Consider the following 21,021-nt stretch of genomic DNA (forward strand, 5'->3'; position numbering starts at 1 on the left):
CATGCCAAATACTCCATCTCATTTAATTTATTAATTTTAATTTTTTAATCTTTTCTTTTTTTATTAGACTAAGAATTAAGAAAGGATAGGATTACATCATACAATTGGATTGAAATTACGTATTCAAATCAAGAACAAATATATTTGATTTTTTAAAAAAATAATTAAGAACAGATATATTGACTTTGACTTTCTTAGGTATTTCCTCCATTTTTTTTTAAATTGTTAATTAGTTGTTACACTTTCTGATTTTTGATATTTCTTTCTTTCTATCTCTCTCCTACCTATATGGGTTCCTCTTATTTTTCTCTCTTTCTTTCTCCTCTTAAAAAATTGTTTAGGAGACCGTGAAATTAAAAGTGTAGCAACTAAAAAAAACAGAGGAAATATAAAATAATGGATTGAGATTTCTTAACTCAAAATGCCTCTAATTTTTAGTATTGAACACGTTATGGTTGTGGGAGTAGAAATGGAATATTGTTATATACAAACTCTGTTTTTAAATATTTGTTTTACTTTTCATTTTTGGCAATTTTTAAATACTTGTTCCATTTTCTTATTTAGGAAATTTTTACAATACTTAATTCATTTATCTCAACTAGTACACCCAATATAAATCATATTTTACTGATTTCATATTCTCTCAACAACATTTGTTTTTTTACAAATAATTTTATTCTTCCACCTACCCCACTATCTTCATATTTTATTACTTTATCTAATTTCTCCTAAAAGAAATAGAGCACGCATGGGGAATAATTGCAAATACATAACAAATATTGAACAAAAAAAATAGTTAAATCATATGGAAGAGAGAGAAAAATGAAAAGAGTTGGTCACGTCAAGGGGTATATTATGGTTTTTCGTGGTCAGTCCCTTTGTCATTGCCATCACGTGAAGGGATCACACTATAATAATATATTAATATCCAATGATATTATTTGATCACGAAACTACTCTAAAAATTGAAGATATACCATACAGTACATCCCTTGTTAAGTACCACCAAATACAGTATTATATTATTATACTCCCTTTAAAATGCCACGCTATGGTGTATCTGTATCAGTAATGGATAAAAAATTGAATATGATTTGGTATCCATAGTATGATATCCAAGATTTCCCTGTGTAAGATGCCACTAAATCTTAAGATTAAGGGTGACAGAAGTGCTTGAATATATAAAAGTAAGATTGAAAGACACCAACAGTGTTGCTATAAAATTGAATACTTTGTATATAAATTATATTTCGAGTAATAAAGAAAAGGATCGGTAAAGAGAAACTCTTGAATCCTGTTATGAAGCCTATATAAAAGGAGACCTAAAACTCTAGCAGCTGAAAACCCATCTCAAAATCAAGAGCAATATGATGTTCCCAGGAAGTAATTTAGCCCGTTCTTGATAATTCTGCTGATGGACTGTCTCACTATTTCACTGTGATTATTAACATCCTTGAGGTTGAAGGATTGCGCATTAGAAATGCACTTCAGTGTAGTTATCTATTCCGAGACAGCAAACAACCAAACAGAAAATCAGGCTTCAAAATTGCAGCTAGCAGAAGCTAACAACCCTTGGCGACTCCAATCACTGCACCATTTTCAGACACCCCTAGTTTGGAAATCTTCGCACATTCCAAACTTTTTGCAAGATCAGCATCAGAGAACGTCTTGGCCTCACCACTAGAGTGAACAGACAAGGAAACCTTGCTCAGATCTAAGGCAACCTCTACTAACTTGTTCAGTTGTTCTCCATTGCTTCCGTCTTTATTCTTATCCCCCGTATTCTTCCCTTCCCATACCTGTATTACAAAGGCAGCACACCTTAAAGATGCGAATTTTAAAATAAACTGCACGGTTAACTTAAAAACGAGCTAGTGAAATTGTCAAACCTGCTTATGAAACTGCTGCTGCTTAGCCTTCTTCTCTTGGATAGTCTTCTGACGCACCTCATAGAAGCCAAAGTCATCCAAAATGCAAGTTTTGCTGGTGTGCTCCTTAAATATTTTAAGCATTTGAAGACCTTGCTCCAACTTGATCTAAACCAACCAAAAAAGGCTCTTGTCAACAGGCAAAAATAAAAAATTATTACACCATATAAAAAGGGACAGGGGGAGAGAAAGGGGTGTGTGTGTGTTGTGGGGGAGAAGGGGGGGGGGGGGGGGGGGGTGGGGGGGTGGGGGAATATATGTATGCACTTATGAACTAGAGTATCAGATATACCTCTTGAGTATCTCGACTGTTAGTCACGGGTTTGTTCTCATTGTTTTCAAGAATAATGTTCTTCAACAAGCTGTTAGGCACATCCTTCACCATGTGCCACTTCACTGGGAAATTACCATTCCACTTGTCTTGCTGCCAATACTCAACATTCTTTTGAAAATCAACTGGCCCCACCATTTCTGCTAGGCCAACAAACTGCCCGCTAGTATTAACCTAAACATTGATTTTCAGAAGCGTAAGTACATTCGGATTTTACTGGTAACAGAGTAAACTGCTACAGCTTAAAAGTGAATTAACATCAAGCCATAATGGAGAGTCCAAACTCACCGAAAAAAAAAGAAACACCGGACAGCCACTAGACTTCTGTTGAGCTTCCTTGTATGCTAAGTCGAGCTTCTTGTTGCCATTTGGGGTGCTGGACCATACACTGTACTTGATACTCTTGTGGACATCATCCTCGCTGTAAGACTTGATGACAAAGAATTTAGCTTCTGTATAACCTTCATTGAAATCAGGACGATTATATTGTTCTCTATCAGGAATCATATTCAAATTTGCCTTCTCATCCTGGCTTCCGCTAGACACATTGCTCTGCCCTCTAACAGCCAAAGCAACAGGAGCAGAGCTCCTTAAGCTCTTAGACCCCTTGGCTCTGGGGCCCCTGTTGAGCTCATTTAAACCATCCATGTTCTCATTGCCATAACCCAAGTAGCCATTGCATCTTCCTTTGTTCTTGAACTTGCTATCAACAGCAAACCATGCACGACCATTGATACGCGCATCATACCCATCATTTCCGAAGCCCAGACCTGCTCTTGCACCATTAGTATATTGACCGTATAATTTGTTTGGATACATCCTGTTGATATACCCATGAGTTGCCCCCATGCTAGTCATTGGCCTTGGTTGATGAAAAGTCTACAAATTTTAAGAAACTCATTAAGTTGTATTCAGATGAACCTTTAGGCATTAAACTGATTTAAGAGAAATAACCAAAATACTTCCATATTCATAGTAGCCACAACCAGAATACATGAGGGAAAGTTGAGCATACATTAGATCAATCACTTCATATAGAATCTATTATAATTTGACATTTAGGAGGATGACATAACCATCAATCAATACATCAAGGATTATCTCCATCCGAAAAATTGGCCATATATACTAATTTGGGACATGCAAAATAGGTGATCAGGTTTCCTGAAATTGTAAAAGATGATAATTACAATAAAATTTCTTACAAAATACAGCGTTAGAGAGATAGTGAGATTACTTCCTCCGTTTTTAAAAAGTTTTGTTTTTGTTTAAACTTATTCCGTGAGGCAATCACCATCCAAATAGGAAGAACTTTAAGAGACGAAGGGATTGGTATACAGGGTCTTAATTTAGAAATACCAAGTTGAAAACTGAGATTGACATTAAAAGGTTTGTTTAAAATAATGTACTGATACAGGAATTCAAGTGGGCGTAAATGGCAATCTAAAGTAGGAAAAGGAAGTTGAATTGGTTTCAGCAACAAACACAAGAAAGCAAGGAAGGCATAATGTACCATGACACTAGCACGAGGACGCAAATTCTGAGTTGTAGAAGATGGAGGAGGTCCGCTAGCATGTGACACCGACGAAGGAAACGAATTGTTAGTAAGAGGCCTTGGGTGACCATCAGCAAAAACAGGGCCATCTAACCAAGGAAGTGGAGACCTTACTCCATCAAATGCAAATCTTGGATCTTGATAACCAGAAGCAGGAAGAGCAGCAGGTTTCCCATAAGGTGGCACGGTGTATGTAGAGTTGTGATATGCAGGCCTGACACTGGGTCCCTTGGCATTGACATTTGAAACAGCGTTAGAAGGGTCAACAGAGAGAGGAGTCTGTACAGCGGGGGCAGAGGACACCTCAGGTGGTGGTGGGTTAGTAAAAGCTCCAGGAGGAAAATAAGGGGCAGAATATTGATATTGTTGATGTCCAAATAGGTGGGTATCATGAGGCATGGGTGGAACAGGCGAAGTTGCGGGAGAATAGGGAGCATAAGGAGCATAACCAAAGCCATGATACATAAGAGAAGCATTGTCAGCGTAGAGTGCCTGGAAAAAAAAGCAAGTGAGTCAATAGAAGGCTAAGGCTGCTACTAAGCGAACGGAGTTGGAAATCAAAGAGCTAACTCACTGGAGACATCTCAACTCCATCTTGGTTCATATATCTAGAGTAATCATCCCAGTCATTACAGCTGCCGTCGTAGCCTAAAAGCCAAAGGCAAATTGTTATAACACAATTCAATGATATAACCAATTCAATTCAGAGATAGAACACAATTTAAAGATATAAGCAATTCAATTCAAAGATATAAGCAATTCAATTTCAAAGGTATAACATAATTCAATTCAAAAAGTAGTTACCGCCATAGTAGTAAGGGTAAGTGTTGGGAAGATAACACAGGGAAGGATCCATGAAATCAGGCAGCACTGGAGTCACACATCTGTCATTGGACCCACCATTTCCGTTCGGAGTATCCATTTGGGAGGTAGGAGGCTGGATTGAATTGAATTGTAATACTCAGCTTACTTGATAAACTATTCTGATAATTGAAATGAATTGAAGTGAATAGAAAGGAACCTTTTTGGCGGCCTCGTCCAAATTGGATTGAGCCTGGGAATCCAAAGACAAGTTCTGCAGCAATCCTGCGGATTCTAAATTAGAGTAAAGGAAATCAACAGTTACAAAATACAAATTACAATGAATGAATTCAAAAAATACCAGACAGATCTGAAATAATAAGTAGAAGAAAGGATACGATCAGCGGAAGGTGCAACAGCTGCCATGGCCAGATCTCGGAAACGCTTAAACCCTAAAATAAAATCTGGAAAAAAAAAAAGGGTTTATGAGTTTGGCAAGGAAGAGAGATAGAAAGAGAGTGACAAGGAAAGGGGGTAATGGGACTCACTCACTCCCAGCCGCCCGGAAAACAACAATTACTCCTTCCGGCTAAATCTCAACGGGCAGACAGAGATACAGATAGAAAGAGCGGCTAAACCCAGGAAAGGGTTTTCTTCTTCAAATTGCTGTGATTCAAATTGCTCCACGGGGTTTTCTTCAAAAAAATAAAAGGTAAGAGATAGTATAATATTGAAATGTAGTTTTTTATAAAAAAAAATTAATAATAATAATAATAATAATAATAAATCTAACACTTATTAAAACACGGAGGGTCAGTACTTGTATTATTCCATACTTCCTCAGGATAACTCAAGCGATTAGAGTTTCTCTTCCGATTTTACGAAATTTTAAAATCTTTATAGTTTATATAGTCTACTTAAATATAATGAATAAATGAGGAAACATATAACTATAACTAAAGGTTCAAAACTAAAGCAATTAGTAGTACAAATGTACAATAACATTAGCGGTTCAATTTTAAATACCACTAAATTCATTAGCAGTTCAATTATAAAAACAATGCCCAAATGAAATAAAGTCACAACTCAATTCATTCAATTAAAGGTTCTTCTAGATATAAACTTGTTAATACCATCAAAGGGTTCTATACATGAACCTCTATTGATAATAGTGGTTATATACAAGATAAAGCTGTCATCACTAATAGCGATTTAAACTAGCAAAGGATAAAATAAAAATGTAGCTATAAATTGAGCTTAAGTGGACATTATGCACAGAATTAGTTTTTAAACCAACGCATATAAAGAACTAGTTTATCTTGTAGCATTATTCAAGGAAATCGCTCAATGGTAGTGGTGGGCCTGGTGGCTGGTGAGGAGATGGTGATGGCGATGGGGTTAGTGGTTGGTGTGAGAGATGGTGGTGCTTCAATGGTGGAGAAAGCTTTGCTTCAAAGTTGATAAGCCATTTTCAATGAAGAAATAAGAGCAAGTGGTTCAATGGATGAGACATGAGAGTGAATAGGAGAAGGGTATAATGATCTAACAAAATGTAGGCGGTAGTATGTAAAATGAGAGGCAACGTTTAACATTTATAAATAAACTTTATAAAAATACAATTCGAAAAACACTGTGCTTATCTACAGTTCTTTGGCTTAGGAACAGTGAAAAGTGGCGTTTTTACCTTGCTGCCCCTAATTTCAATGGTTTCCCACTTATACCCTTGTATGCACGTGTCTATCTACCAACTTCCTTTTTGCCAGCTAGCTAGGCTACTTTTGTAGCTGAGCATTTCACAAATTGAAATTGCAGATGGTCACATTGAGTGGGTACGGTGTTCAAGAGTTTTGCTTTGTTCAATTTGTGAATTGGTGGGATGTTCACGATGGAAGGTACGGCTTTCCGGTGTTGTCCAAGTTGGCGATGGTTGTCTTCTGGATGTCGATGGGTCGTCGATGTTGTTTCCGGTGAGCTCTTTTTTTAGTACATTCTTTTTGGTTGATGTCAAAGTGGATTAGAATGGTTAATTTGTAGATGGTTACTTAATTAAGCTATTGTTTTGCATAATTCCTGTTAATAGTGGTGTTAAATTACATTTTACCCTTACTTAATTGTAGTGATGGTGAGTTTTTTCTTTATACATGCTTGTGTAGCTGTTATTGTGGATTAGAGTGGTTCATTTGTGTGGCTTATTTAATTTAGCTTTGATTTTTCAGAATTCCTGTTAACAGTGCCTTAATTAAATTTATTTGTTGATTATTTTTTGTGTTAAAGCTTCATGTCAGTGTCAGGGTACCTGCTTCTTCTTTGACTACATATTCTTAGCTTTTGACAATAGGCTTGGATTTTTTTGTGGTTGTGGTGTATGCTGAGCTGTTAAAGTAGTACTTCTGTTTCTAATGTCGGTGATTAAAGGGTTGCTAATGGGATAAATGCTTGCCTATATATATATATGTCAATACATTTGCAAATGGTGTTCTGGGTGAGGGTCGTATTATGAGGGTTTGCGAAACTTTGTGATTGAGGTGGTTCGGGGTGATAACAGGTTGGTTTTACATTGGGGTTTGCTTTGCTTATTTAACTGTACAGCCTTTTGAACTAATTGAACAAATCCAAACTCTTGAACATCTGAACTGAATTATACCTTACTATAAATCTACATTGGCAAATCCTGCTTGTTCTTGTTACAAATCTAATCTAATCTACATTGGACAATTGTTCTGGAATTATAGGTTGACATGAAAATACATCTGCTTTGCTAAGCAGTTTAACTAATTTGCATTACCCTACTATACATGTACCTGTCTCCTTGTCATTTGTTATTGAATTTATATTTATATTTATTATATGGTACATATAGTGCTTAAGACAAATCTGTCCTAAATTACTAATTAGTCTGTTTAATTCAATTCTCCTTTGGTTTTAAAACTAGGGTATTCTCTTGATCTCATTATGATTTGTTGTTTAAACAGATTTGCTGCACTGTGGTTTTTGGTGTGTTGGTGGCAATTGTCTTTGCTATAATTGTATTGTTCGTTTTATTTTCAAGATCCCACTCTTAAAGGGCTCGACACGTTTGGTTTTCCTTTTGCCCTACAGGTGTCATTACAGCATTCATCGTTGTGTTTTGGCTGCAGCTGAAGCAGTGTATGAGTTGTTTGCCCTGCTTTAAAGGTAGCCACCTATATTATTTTCTACAAATTCAATTAGACACTTGTTTATTTCATGTTAGATAAAAGATTACTGCTATTGTTTTATGTGATTGTAGACAGTGCTAGAAAAATTGAGTGTTTATTCCTTGTTTTGTTACAATTAAAGTTTAAGGTGGAAGGTATTGGTAGGTGTTATTAGATTTTTAATGTGAGACGACATGTTTGAATTATTCGTTTTCGCTATGTGAGGAACTGATATTTGAATTCGTGAGTGTTTTAAAGGTCCATTTCTAAGTTTGTCCACTCTTAATTATCCATAGTCCTAAACATGCCTACTCTAATTACTGGTTATGTCAACCCGACCAAACAAAGTTTTCATCCCTTTTGAGCTGCTTTTAGAAAAGATCACTGCATGGCTACGTTTTCCACCACCTATTTATGCAGTTGTAGATAATGCTAGGAATAATGTTGCTGTTCGTATTAGCCGACCAAATAGCCAAGGGCAGTTCTTATTTTATGATGGTGATGCCTTTTCAGTTCATGACTCTCGTAAAAGAGCAGCCCATAAGGCCGTTAAGAGATTAGTTACTCGGTTTGGGGTGCAGGTATCTGATTTTACCTAGGACCGTGTTAAGATGTAGCAGCTTTGTGTGAGGCTTTTTAAGTACAAATGTGTAGAAATGCTACAAGAGAATAGGGGAGTTCAGAGGTCAGATGCTAGACAACACTCAGGAAGCAGTTTGCCAGTAGATGTTGTGCATGTTTCAATTGACTATGCACAGTTCTTGGAGATTATCGTGAAGAGAACTGGTGTTTCTGCAACTGCTATAGTAACTACTTGGGTAGAAGGCCAGGGCTACATTTCTTGGGTGATGGTCACTTGTCCTCGTAGTAGTTTTGGCATGGAGTGCATTTTTAGTGAACCTTGTTCTGAGGCAAGCATTGCTCAGCAGAGAGTTGCTAAGAAGGTTGCTTTCCATATAGCCTGTAGATACAACATTGAAATTATTGATGCTAACTATGGAACTGCAGCCAAATGGAGTAGAGAATGTTGCATAATAGGAGAGAAATATTTAATTTTAAAAGAACATGTTGAAAAACTAAAGGCAGCTCCTAAACAGCCTGAACCTCTGAACTCTGTCCTTCATGAGGGGTATGTGACTCCAAATGATGAAGAAGCACATATTCCTGTCATGACTAATCCGCCTAAGTGTCCTGTTAAGCGGAAAAAGATATTGCAGTTGGCTCATGAGAAGGAAATGGGGGAAGGAACTTCAGGACAGCTTGTTGTTGATTTACCTGAATTAGAAACTGTCTTTAAGAGTGCTAAGTTTGATTAAATGATGTTCAGTACCTAAACAAGTTGTAGTTCAGTTTGTATTTTGTTTTATGCTAATGTAGGCCTAGCACACAACTACTTAAAATTTATAGAGCTAGGTCATGTAAACAAGGCTGTTGTGCATTGCCAATTGTATGCCTACTTATTTTGCTGTAATGAAATCTTTATTATCAATAATATATCGAGCATTTACTTTTGTGTTATATGTTGTTTCTATTAGCAATTAACCTATAGTTGTTTTCAAATCAACTTTTCAGTTGCAATTGTATAAATTTTGGATACAGAACCTGGTCTTTTAATGCTTCTTATTTGTTCTTTATTCTTGCAGAGTGTGCATGGATTTGTTATTGTGTCAACTATTACATCACTTGCTCTAAATTATCGTACTTACGAGTTTTAACCACTGCCTCCAGTAATGGATACTCACAGATGTTTATTTGAACACTAGTATATTGTTTAGTACATATCGTTCTTGCTGTAGCAGAGTTCTCCTTGTTATTAAGTGTTTCCTGCTTGTTGTATGATAGACATTTAATATGGCCTTCCCCGATTATCTCAAAAGAGTTGTAACAGACTAAACCAAGTTGCCCTACGATCATCGCAATTGGTATTTATTAGGTATGTCAATACCTAATTTAGCTCCAAAATTTAGACTACCAGGATTTTGATTTTCTTTCTGAAACTTAATTATGAAATGCTAAGGGTAATTGACTTTCTCTTATAGCTCATCAACAAAGGGCAATCTAAATCAAGCTATACAGACTTCTCACACTAGAGTATCAAAAAGGAACCGATCTGTTAATAACTTACCAAAGGACCAAGGAGCTAGGTATAGTGTTTTACTTTTGCCCATTTATTCATTTCATGGTAAACATTTTACTCATACATCCAACCATTTCTGCTAAGGTTAATCGACTTACTCCTACAGCTCATCAACAAAGGGCAATCAAAATCAAGCTGTACAGACTCCTCTCACTAGACTATCAAAAAGGAGCCACTCTATTAATAACTTTCGAAGGGAACAAAGAGCTAGGTATAGTGTTTTGCTTTTTCGTTGTTTCATTTCATGGTAAACATTCTACTCATATGTCCAACCATTACTGCAGTGGTCAATTGTCATGTTTGTCTCAAAAACATTCTGATGTAGTGAATCGACATACTGAAAGGTATTATCAATTGCATATAATTTCACTTCCCATTACTCTTTGCTGTTGTGTGAGTGTTTATTAACATACATGCATTGTATGCAATAGTCAATGTCGAGTTGAAACCACAATCCAATCACGGGTTCATAAAAGAAGTCGATGTATCGAAGGAGCCACTGAATTCTTTATGAATAGGTATACAACGTTTACTATTCAAAAACCATTTTCGAAAACAAATGCCTTGCTCATACTTCTTTACACTTATATAGTGTTTCAGGCAACCATAGATCCAAGGCTCCCAAAATTAAAAAAAAAAAACCTCGGAGTGTGAAAGTAACGCTTCCTTTTTCAAGACTCTTTTTTTTTTATTACAAATTCCTTACAAATATACATAGTTATTTATTTCATAAATTTTCTACTTATTTTACAGCCCTGCTTGATGCCGTTATAGGAAAGCAGTTACCAACAGAGCCTTTCCGACTACCTGTTCCTTCTTATTATGAAAAGTGTGGTGCAAAGAAATTTGCATATGAGTCCTTGCATTTTTGTTGTGGTGATGGAGATATAGAGATTGCAGTAAATGAATATCCTCCTGAACTTGCACGGTTGTTCACATCGCAGGAAGAAGATGCTATACATTTCCGAACATATGTCAGGTTATACAATAACTTATTTGCATTTAGTTCTTTAGGTGGGAATTTTGATGCAAACACATACAAAGGCATCTATGTCTTCAAGTTACATGGTCAGATGTATCATTATGTTCCTGACATATTACCTAAGGATATCAGACCAAAGTACTTACAATTGTAATTCTACGACGGACAACGTGAATCTGAAAATAGGTTAGGTTACTCCTGAGTTAAGACAAGATGTGATAGACATTCTAATGCGTATATCTGAGCAAAATCCATATGTTACGTTCTTCCGGTCATTGAAAGAAAGACAAATCAGTGTGGACACAAAGATCCTTCTTCATAAGAACACAGTCCTTGATCAGCGTGTTTACAATGCTCCTGTTGTAGATGATGTTGCTGTAATTTGGCCAGACAGTAGTTCATCTAGCGAAAGCTTGAGTCCTCACATTATGGTCTCTGGAAAATCAGCTACATCTCATCGCATATACCATAACTATGGTTGCTATGATCCACTTCAGTATCCTTTATTATTCCCTTGTGGTGATTGTGGCTGGACTCAAGGTTTAAAAAAAATCAAAATTTGATGCCAGACAGGCAATCCCACAACCAGATCCTATTAGATCGTGTGCTGTACACACTGCTGAAGAATTGTTGGATGAAGAAGGGAAACGTATGAATGCCACTTGCCTTACATTATAATGTGTAGTACTACTTTCTTTGTCTTGCAGTTCAGATATTCTTAACCTGATTATTGTTTGACTGTGTAGGTGCATGTAAGAGAAACACGTTATCAGACGGATTCATTTCACCAAGGGAGTATTACGCTTATAAGTTACAAATGCGGCCGAACAATATGTTGTTGAGAGCTGGTCGATGTTTTCAACAATATATTGTTGATATGTATGTAAAGATTGAAAACACAAGGCTTGATTTTTTTCGCAATAACCAGCAAAGCATTAGAGCTGATCTGTATCAAGGTATTTTGGATTCATTGGATTGCGGAGAATCTATTGCTTACAACGTGGGCCGTAAAGTAATCTTACCTCCAACTTTCATTGGAGGTCCCCGAGATATGAAGAAACGTTACCTTAATGCTATGGCCTTAGTTTAGAGATTTGGCAAACCAGATTTATTTGTCACCATCACTTGCAATGCTAATTGGCCTGAAATAAAAGCAGAGCTTGGTGTTGGTGAATTGGTACAAGATCGACCGGATTTAGCAGCAAGAATCTTCAGAGCAAAGTTACTTGCACTAAAAAAAGAAATCATGGAGAAAAAGGTGTTTGGGGAGGTTGCTGCAATGGTCTACATTGTCGAATTTCAAAAAAGAGGTTTACCTCATGCTCACTTCTTAATAATTCTCAAACCAGAATTCAAAATGAAATGCCCAGCTGACTATGATAAGTTCGTGTGTGTTGAAATACCTCCTACCAATAATATGAGCCTTCGAAAAATCATACTTTCACATATGATGCATGGTCCTTGTGGTGATTTAAACCCAAAATGCTCATGCATGCGGCCAAATGGCTTGAAATTCTCTTGCAAGAGTAAATTTCCACGACAATATGTACCCGAAACAACAACCAACAAAGATGGCTACCCTATATATAGAAGGCGGGAGACTGGGGAGACAGTGAAAATACGAGGTGCAGAGCTGGATAACAGATGGGTTATTCCTTATAACCCTTACCTTTCTTTGTTATTTGACTGTCATATAAATGTTGAAGTTTGTTCCACTATCAAAGCAGTTAAATATCTATATAAATATGTATACAAAGGTCATGATAAAATTGCATATAGTGTAGTGGCCAGTGATAAGAATACTATGGATGAGATTAAACAATATCAATCAGGAAGATGGGTGTCTCCTTGTGAAGCTGCATGGAGAATCTTTAGCTTTGATTTATTTGAAATGCATCCTCCTGTTCTTCCTCTACAAATACATTTGCCTAACATGCAGACTGTGCATCTACATCCACATAAAAGGCTTCAGGCTGTTGTTCCTAATTCTAAGCGTTCACGTACTCAATTGACTGAGTTCTTCGCAATGAATGCAGCAATTGAAGGAGGAACAGGTTATCTTTATGGGAAATTCTGTGACCATTTTAGGTGGGATCAGAGAAGTAAAGAATGGAAAGAAAGAGTTTATGATCGGGTTTCTATAGGCCGGTTAGCATTTGTCTTCCCTGCTGAAGGTGAAAGGTTCTTCCTAAGGCTGTTGTTATTGAATGTCAGAAGTCCTACATCATTTGAAGACCTTCGAACTGTCAATGGCCAAATATATTCAACCTTTCATGATGCTGCTTTGAAGCTAGGGCTGATAGAAGACGATGACATACCAAATTTGACTGAAGCATCTGCTGTGCAAATGCCTGCTGCTTTACGCCGCCTATTTGCAACCGTATTACTGTTCTGCCAGACACCTGATCCTGAATCTCTATGGCATAAGTTCTATCCTTTTTTGTCTGAATATTTCCACCATAAGTTTCCAAACAACTCAAAAAAAGTCCACAAGCTTACTGTCAGAGCAATAGAACAGCATCTAGAAGCAATGGGGAAATCATTATTAACCTTTGGCTTTGACCATTTAAACAGCCAATTTGATGACGAGTTCAGGCGGACCAAAGACATTATTGATGCTCTTGATGCACCTATTCCAGAAGAGTGTCTTTCTTGTAGATCCAAATTAAATGCTGCTCAAAACGTTGCAATCACAAGTTTAATGCAACATGTTATAGAACATAAATCAGGAGCATTCTTCATTGATGGCCCTGGAGGCACCGGCAAAACATTTCTGTACAATTCTTTATATGCAGAAATCCGTCTCATGAACAAGATTGTGCTTCCTACAGCAACATCAGGTATTGCTGTAGCAAATATCCCATCAGGTCGCATAGCTCATTCAAGATTTAAAATCCCGATTGACAGTGAAGCTTCTTTAGCATGTGATGTCCCTAAGCAGGGTTGTAACACCCCCAAATCTCCCTCTACGGAAATACTAGTATAATACGTATAATTATACCGTAGAGATAGACTTAGGCGTATTACCGCCGCGTGATTACGCAAGGCTACTCAAACTCACTAAATAAACCAATACTTTGCAGCGGAAACTTCAAAACTCTTCTTTATTAATAATAACTATAAATAGAAACCAATGTCATGAGTACTCAATTTAAATACAAGACCAAAAATCCTAATTTAGATGAAACCAAATCCCGGGACTCCAATGCATCAATTTATTGACTCCACCTGAAATTCGTCAACACTGCTTACCATTAAGGTAAACAGGGCGAACCAAAACAAAATAAGAAATACGGATTAGTAAAATATGCTAAGTACGATAAGTGCAAGATAATTAAACTCAATTTATTTGCAAACATGCTTTTGAAATCAATTCCAATAATTAATCCAATAATTCCAGCTCATGATTCAAAACCGATTCTCAATATTCCAATATCAATATTCAATAAAACCAATACCAATTATTTTAAAACCAATTCCTCATATTAAAACCAGTTCCTCCATAATAAACTAATGAAACCAATTAAACCAATTCCTCTCCCAAGTGTGCACACCCCCCAAGCTAGTCTCCTTATGTAACAAGGCTATTCTTGGGGAAAGACTCGATCATACAAAGTCCAAGGCCTTATCAATAAACCAAATCCGCATAGTGGGATTACCAACATGCTTATAAAGCATAAATAATAATAAATCAATGATTCAATAAATTCTCTTTTAAATCCAATAATTCAACAGTTAATAATAATAATCCAAACCCTTTTTTTTTTTTTTTTTATAAATCCAACATGCTTTCAAAACCAATCATTTTTAAACATGAATAATAAATTAATTAATCAAAACATGTTATAAAAATCAATACTCCAATTTAATTATTAAACCAAATATTTTAAACATACTTTTATTTCATAAACCATAATTCAAGTCAATTTAATTCAATCACCATAGAATCATTCAAACATGCTCATTCAAATCAATCTTTTTTTTCAAGGTATCTAACCACCTAACGTACCTTGATCCTTGCTAGCAAAACCACACAAAAAGAACCTCAAGAACCTTGATTCCGAATATCAATCAATACTTCACACTTTCAAAGTTCAATCACGAATACACCTTGCAAATACCATAACCATAAGGTTATCACAACATAAACTCAAATCTAATGTGCATGGGCTATAAAACTCTTTTAAAATAATACTTCAGTATAAAATTATAGCTTTGAAATAGGTGTTTGTATTTTAGAAAACTTACCATGAAGAAGATAAAAGAATAGGATTAAAGAGAATTGAATTTTCGTGGAAAGAATAGGCAGAACTTGAAGAGGTCATAATTCCTTCAATATGACTCCGAATTGGGTGATTCTTGAGCCTAAACTCAAGTATTTTTTGAGAGGGACAATCTTCTGTGAAACATCAATACCCCAAAAATTGACCAGAAGTGCCCGAAAACTGGCTTTAAAGTTTTACGGGATAATATTTGTATGAAAAGAGGAGAAGAAAAGGTTTAGGGAAAAGAAGAATAAGAGAGAAGAAGAGAATTGGGTTTTTGGTGTGAAGAATATGAGAGGTATGAAGGGGTATTTATAGGCTAGCTCATGCAAGAATTATGGCAAGAGAATGTGGGAAGAATTATGGCAAGTAGGGTGGTTTAAGGGATTACTTGGAGAAGTGAGTAAAAGAATTAAGGAAAGTTTGGATATTAAGGTGATTGTGTATACTTGAATATGGAAGGTATGTATGTCATGAAAAATAATAAGGAAATTAGAATTACTTGGGTAATAATTAAGAAGAATGAATGACAAGAAAATATGATGATTAGATATTAAAAAGATGGAGAATTAGAATTAAGGAAAATAAGAGATTTTAAGGTGATAACTAAAAATATAATTTACCAATATAAGTCACCCAAAAATCCATCATGGTGGCTTTAGATATTTAGGGAATTAATTTGCTAGTTTTAAGGAATTAAAAAAATTTGCGTAAATAATATATTTTGTATAAAATAATTAATTAGGAAAATACCCATTATTCACTAAATAAAATAACTAAGAAAATCAGATTTTCTACACATAGAAAATCAGATTTTCTACACATAGAAAATCCGAAAATCATAGTTAATAATTTAGGAATTTTCGGCCCTTTTAAATAAATAATAAAATATAATTTTGTTTAATTAAAATATCCGAAATATATATAAATAATCCGGTTTTAAAAATAAAATACATGGATAATAAATCTTATCTAAAATCCAAAAAATAATAATTAAGTTTTAAAATACTTTAGGCGCTGAAATTCAAATATCATTTTGGCTCCAAAATTCAAATAGTAAAATAAATTACTAAAATACCCTTTTTAAGAGAATACTAATTAGAAAATACGTTTCAAAAAAATACGGGATATTACAAGGGTAGCTTGGCAGCACTTCTTAGGGAAGCCACATTAATAATATGGGACGAAGCTTCGATGGCAAAGAAACAAAACATTGAATCCTTAGATCTGTTGTTGCAAGACTTATGTGGCAATGAAAGCATGTTTGGAGGTAAAATCGTGGTCTTCGGAGGTGATTTCGGACAGGTTCTACCAGTTGTCCCTCACCGAACAATGACAGAAGCAGTACAAACAAGTATTGTTACATCATATCTGTGGCTGAAATTCATCACATTTAAGTTGACAGAAAACATTAGAGCTAGAGAAGATACACCGTATTCTGCATATCTGCTTGCCTTAGGCAATGGTGAATTACAAGACACTGAATCTGCTTATGTGCAGTTGCCAAGTACAGTTGCACACTCATCTGAAACTGGAACAGATTTAATCTGTAATCTGACTACATCAACGTTTCTTGAAATGATTCAAGGTAACCTTTCCCCTGGCATCTTCACAAAGAGGGCACTTTTAACACCGATGAATGACGATGTGGATTTTATCAACTCATTCATGATTGAAAAATTTGATGGGGATCCTGTTACATACAAAAGCTTTGATATCATGCTAAATGATACATGCAATATATATCCTACAGAATTTATAAATAGCTTATGTTCAGGAGGCATGAGTCCTCATGAGCTCGTTCTTAAAAAAAATTGCCCAGTAATATTATTAGAAAATTTACTTCCTTCTTCAGGTTTATGCAATGGAACCCGTCTTAATTGCAAAAAATTCTTCCCAAATGTCATTCAATGTGTCATAGCTACTGGACATTACAAAGGAGATGAGGTTTTCATACACAGGATTAATCTCAGGCCTTCAAGCTTAGTTAATTACCCATTTCAATTTGAAAGGAAGCAGTTCCCAATTAAATTAAGTTTTGCAATGACCATTAATAAATCTTAAGGGCAAACTCTAAATCAAGTATCTATTTATCTTCCTCGACCATGTTTTTCTCATGGACAATTATATGTCACACTGTCTCGAGCCAAGAAAGCAAAAGATGTTTACGTTCTCTCTGCAAAACCACCAGATCAGCATCCACCTACCGCTATCAAGAATGTTGTCTCCTATGAAGTTTTACAATTAGCAGGTATCATTTCAGAGCCTATACAAGATCAGGTCTAAAGAATCCCGCAATTGACAATAAGGTTCTAACTGCACGCCTGTTTTAAAAATTTTTTAGAACTGTTACTTTGATTTTATTTGACATTTCTGTATTGATCACAACAAATGTTCTGATTTCATTATGCAGACTGCCTTTTCAACAATATTCAGCAAGATCATGGATATTTTTGCCAGTAGTGTCATATACGAGATTAAGGCATTAATACCAGGAATGAGATTAAGGTATGATTCCTGTTAATTTTATATAGTAATAAGTGAATTATAACAATGTAAATGTACTTAGAAGTGTGACTAAGGTTATACACCTATTAGTAACACACTAACATTTTGTTTAAATCAGTTGGTACTTAGATAGTACCAGCACTTTGCAAATAATATAATGAACAAATCTTTTAGCCTTCCTAAGTCAGTTTTGTTACAATGAAGAGCTACTGAAACCTATACTCTTTAATGAATTCCTTTTCATCATGGACTTTAAAGTTCACTATATATTCTGATTAGATAGAAATCATCTTCAGAAGATCTACAACAACCAATAAATTCACACTGCCCTTCTATTAAAAATATGGCTTACATGTAATTAGCAAATTGGGTTTAATCTTGGGCCTTTACCAATTGGACTGCATTAATAAAGTGTCCATTTTGTAATGCTTAAAATAAAGAGAATTCACTTCTATGTAACCTGCAAATTCATTCACTGCAACAAATATAGTGTTTCCTTTTTTGCTTAAGTAAAGTATTTAATGGTCAAAAAAACTGTTACTTGAACAGTTAAATTATGTACTATAGGTTTGCTTGACAAGTGGTCTACTTTTTTTCATGGTTATATAATACTTTCTCTACCACAAAATATGGGTTTAAGTCCTCTATTCTTACTGACTAAGCAAAACTAAATTGAACACACAAACTAAACATATATAATTTATTATAAAAATTGTACTGCAGTTCTACCTGCCCATATTTAGCTTTTTGACTGCACTGTTAAGTGTAGATTTTCCAACCCTATATGCATTTTTTTTATATATATTTTAAAAAAATAACCAAAAATTGTGGCCTGTATTACACTTGTTTCTGCTTATAAATACCCTGGCATTTCTTCATTCTGCACCAACGTTCAAGCTCAGCAATCTACTTCTTCTGAAAGGTATATCCCTTCTCTACAGCTAGCATTTACTCCTTCAAATTGGCATTTTATTCTTCTGCTGCACTGCACTGCACTTCTTGTATTTATTTCTTTTTAATGCAATTATAGAGTAGAGAATTTTTTTACTAGCCTTTTATTATGTATGCATGCTACACTGACTTATATTCAAGATTTTATGAATACTTTGTTTGTTAGCTTTTCAATCTACATTCTTTTCTCTGTTATGTCCCATCTCAAATAACAAAACTTCACTTTCAGTTAGAATCTGCCTTTTATTACATTCCCTGATATAACTGCATTTCTATACATGACTACAAGTAAAACACCTTTACACTTTATAGAATATTCCCATTTCAAAAAGCTTTTATCTTAGTACTTTAATTTACCATTTAAGAAAAGCATAAAAGGGAAAAAATACAATGGAAAAAACCACTCCATTTATATATGTCAATCTGAAAAGGATTAAAGCAAATAAAAAAAATGTTCAGCATCAGATTAGCCTTGACAAATTTATTCATGTACCACTGCTGTGTGTTTTTTATCTCTTGCAAACCATCAAACTTTTCTACTCATTTATCTTAGCTTTGACTTCTTTACTATCAACTCACATTGTTGCAGCAAACACACGAATAAAATGAAACTCGAACCTGTTACTCTGGATGAACTTACGACTCAAAGTAAAGACTACAAAGTAAAAGTCAAAGTGGCTGAAAAAGGGCGTGCTCAGCCTTCGCCCAAGAAACCTGGTGTAACCTTTCGGTCAATCATCCTCGAAGATGAGAAGGTTTGTGTGTTTCATACCCATGCCATATTACTTTACATACATTTACTTAATACACTTAACTCTCCATTTCATACTTAAGTAAACCAAGTTGATGCCTTTAATAACAACAACTATACTTATTTTACGGTCACGTAATCACGAACTGTAAAAAAAAAAAAAAAAAAAAAAAACCCTATATACAGTACATTTGCTGCTATTTGCTTATACAATATGCTTTAAATTATATCACACTCCCACTAACATGATTACTAAAAAAAATTACAATGCACTACTAATTTGATAAAAAAAAAAAAAAAATAAGTGCACAGCTTTGTTTCACATGTAGTTTTTTCTTTAAAACTTTAAAATATTGATTTTAGAATTCGCCATGGAAATATGCAGTGTCACAATTGATAATACTACAACTAAGTTAAATAAATAAGTCATGTAAATTAAAAAAAAAAATAGCTAATGAGCAACAGCTAACTTCCAACCAAAATTCTATACAACTCTAATTTCCAAGTAAAAAGATCACTTGCTAGGTAAATGATCATATGATATATTAATTTTATATAAAATTTGTTAATATCTGATGTATGGTGTGGATACACTTACTTACACTTAATCTTACCACTTTGATATATCAGAAAAACAAGATGCGTTGTGTCCTATTTGGAGACCAGATTCAAGCTTACGAGCATGTCTTTGCTAAAGATGCCAACTACGAAATTTCCAAAGCACCCATAACTGTTGTTTAAGATCAATACAAATTCAACTTAGAAGAACGTCCATATCAAATGACCATTGGGCAGCAAATTGTTGTGCAACGATTAGACCCACAAATTGGTCCTATTCTGCCTAAATATCAGTCCTTGGCTACTATTCCAAGAGCGATTGAACCAGACAACAAATATGGTATACATCTAAACTACGTACACCAGTAAATGCTTTGCGCTACAACAAATTTTACATGGTCTTTGCTTACTCATCAGTGTTGAATTTTAAATGAACCACCTTGTCTCTGTGTTAGATGTGGTTGCTGTTGTGCTCTTTGTGGAAGACCAACCTCGCATGGTTCCTAACATTCGTGGACGAGAAAGCCTAGTCCGTGAAATCATGATCATTGATACTAGGTACAGTATTACATATACCCTCTAAATATATCTTGTTCATGCACTAATGCCCTTTATATTAACTAAACACCTTTTTTTTTTTTTTTTTTTTTTTTTTTTTTTTTTTTTTTGTGACTTAGCCAAGAACAACCCATTACAATTTCAGCATGGAATGATCTCGCGGGGAAACCATGTGAGGCTCTAACTAATTGGGCTGAAAAATTCCACATCGTAGACAAAACGATAAATATTTATACATTGCCTAACTCACCAAATGTCTGCTTTTCCCAGTATTCTCTCTGAATACTACCATGTCCACTCGATTTATTCGTGAACCACAAGGAGAAATAGCTGATGCACTTCGTGAATGGTAAATAGCCTCGTTTATTACTACCTAATCAAACACTTTACAGAGTATTACACTGACCTTCAATACACTGCTATTATAGGGCCAAGATGAATCCACAGCTGCTACTTGAGCGACAAGAGAGAGTTCTTAACATTCGTTATCCAAGCACTGAGAAAAAGATTGTTACGATTG

The 21,021-nt window shown here is 35.1% G+C and overlaps 3 protein-coding genes and 1 long non-coding RNA gene across 9 annotated transcripts; 2 read left to right on the forward strand and 2 right to left on the reverse strand.

Moving 5' to 3' along the window:
• Positions 1 to 1,161: 1,161 nt before the first annotated feature.
• Positions 1,162 to 5,322, reverse strand: LOC145574085 (YTH domain-containing protein ECT4-like). Of its 2 annotated transcripts, none has more exons than XM_081631818.1 (10): positions 5,168 to 5,322; positions 5,014 to 5,079; positions 4,836 to 4,909; positions 4,619 to 4,751; positions 4,389 to 4,462; positions 3,773 to 4,306; positions 2,548 to 3,138; positions 2,221 to 2,433; positions 1,890 to 2,036; positions 1,162 to 1,799 (listed from the first exon to the last, which is right to left on the reverse strand). In XM_081631818.1, the coding sequence occupies exons 2-10, from the start codon at positions 5,039 to 5,041 to the stop codon at positions 1,563 to 1,565; spliced, it is 2,031 nt and encodes a 676-aa protein (XP_081487944.1). In that variant the 5' UTR covers positions 5,042 to 5,079; positions 5,168 to 5,322; the 3' UTR covers positions 1,162 to 1,562. The 2 variants fall into 2 exon arrangements, with proteins under 2 accessions (XP_081487944.1, XP_081487943.1); XM_081631817.1 differs by having other exon boundaries at positions 5,164 to 5,322.
• Positions 5,323 to 6,194: 872 nt separating this feature from the next.
• On the forward strand, positions 6,195 to 13,929 carry LOC145574087 (uncharacterized). 5 transcript variants are annotated; one of them, XM_081631819.1, is made up of 10 exons: positions 6,195 to 6,582; positions 7,715 to 7,789; positions 9,634 to 9,724; positions 9,831 to 9,935; positions 10,013 to 10,139; positions 10,213 to 10,272; positions 10,360 to 10,446; positions 10,521 to 10,584; positions 10,682 to 11,559; positions 11,657 to 13,929. In XM_081631819.1, exon 10 carries the CDS (start codon positions 12,157 to 12,159, stop codon positions 13,894 to 13,896), a length of 1,740 nt encoding a protein of 579 aa, XP_081487945.1. In that variant the 5' UTR covers positions 6,195 to 6,582; positions 7,715 to 7,789; positions 9,634 to 9,724; positions 9,831 to 9,935; positions 10,013 to 10,139; positions 10,213 to 10,272; positions 10,360 to 10,446; positions 10,521 to 10,584; positions 10,682 to 11,559; positions 11,657 to 12,156; the 3' UTR covers positions 13,897 to 13,929. The 5 variants fall into 5 exon arrangements, with proteins under 5 accessions (XP_081487945.1, XP_081487946.1, XP_081487947.1 ...); XM_081631820.1 differs by having other exon boundaries at positions 10,035 to 10,139; XM_081631821.1 differs by lacking the exon at positions 10,521 to 10,584.
• A 110-nt stretch (positions 13,930 to 14,039) lies between these two features.
• On the reverse strand, positions 14,040 to 15,330 carry LOC145574089 (uncharacterized). Its single transcript, XR_014098008.1, has 3 exons — positions 15,159 to 15,330; positions 14,920 to 15,020; positions 14,040 to 14,154 (listed from the first exon to the last, which is right to left on the reverse strand). It is a non-coding gene; the product is annotated as an uncharacterized LOC145574089 (long non-coding RNA).
• Positions 15,331 to 16,369: 1,039 nt separating this feature from the next.
• LOC145577022 (uncharacterized) lies at positions 16,370 to 20,126 on the forward strand. Its single transcript, XM_081634717.1, has 4 exons — positions 16,370 to 17,122; positions 17,589 to 17,683; positions 19,224 to 19,389; positions 20,016 to 20,126. The coding sequence occupies exons 1-4, from the start codon at positions 16,370 to 16,372 to the stop codon at positions 20,124 to 20,126; spliced, it is 1,125 nt and encodes a 374-aa protein (XP_081490843.1).
• The last annotated feature ends 895 nt before the right edge of the window (positions 20,127 to 21,021 follow it).

This window comes from Chenopodium album, chromosome 13 (assembly GCF_948465745.1).
Source record: "Chenopodium album chromosome 13, dcCheAlbu1.1, whole genome shotgun sequence".
NCBI lineage: Eukaryota > Viridiplantae > Streptophyta > Magnoliopsida > Caryophyllales > Amaranthaceae > Chenopodium > Chenopodium album.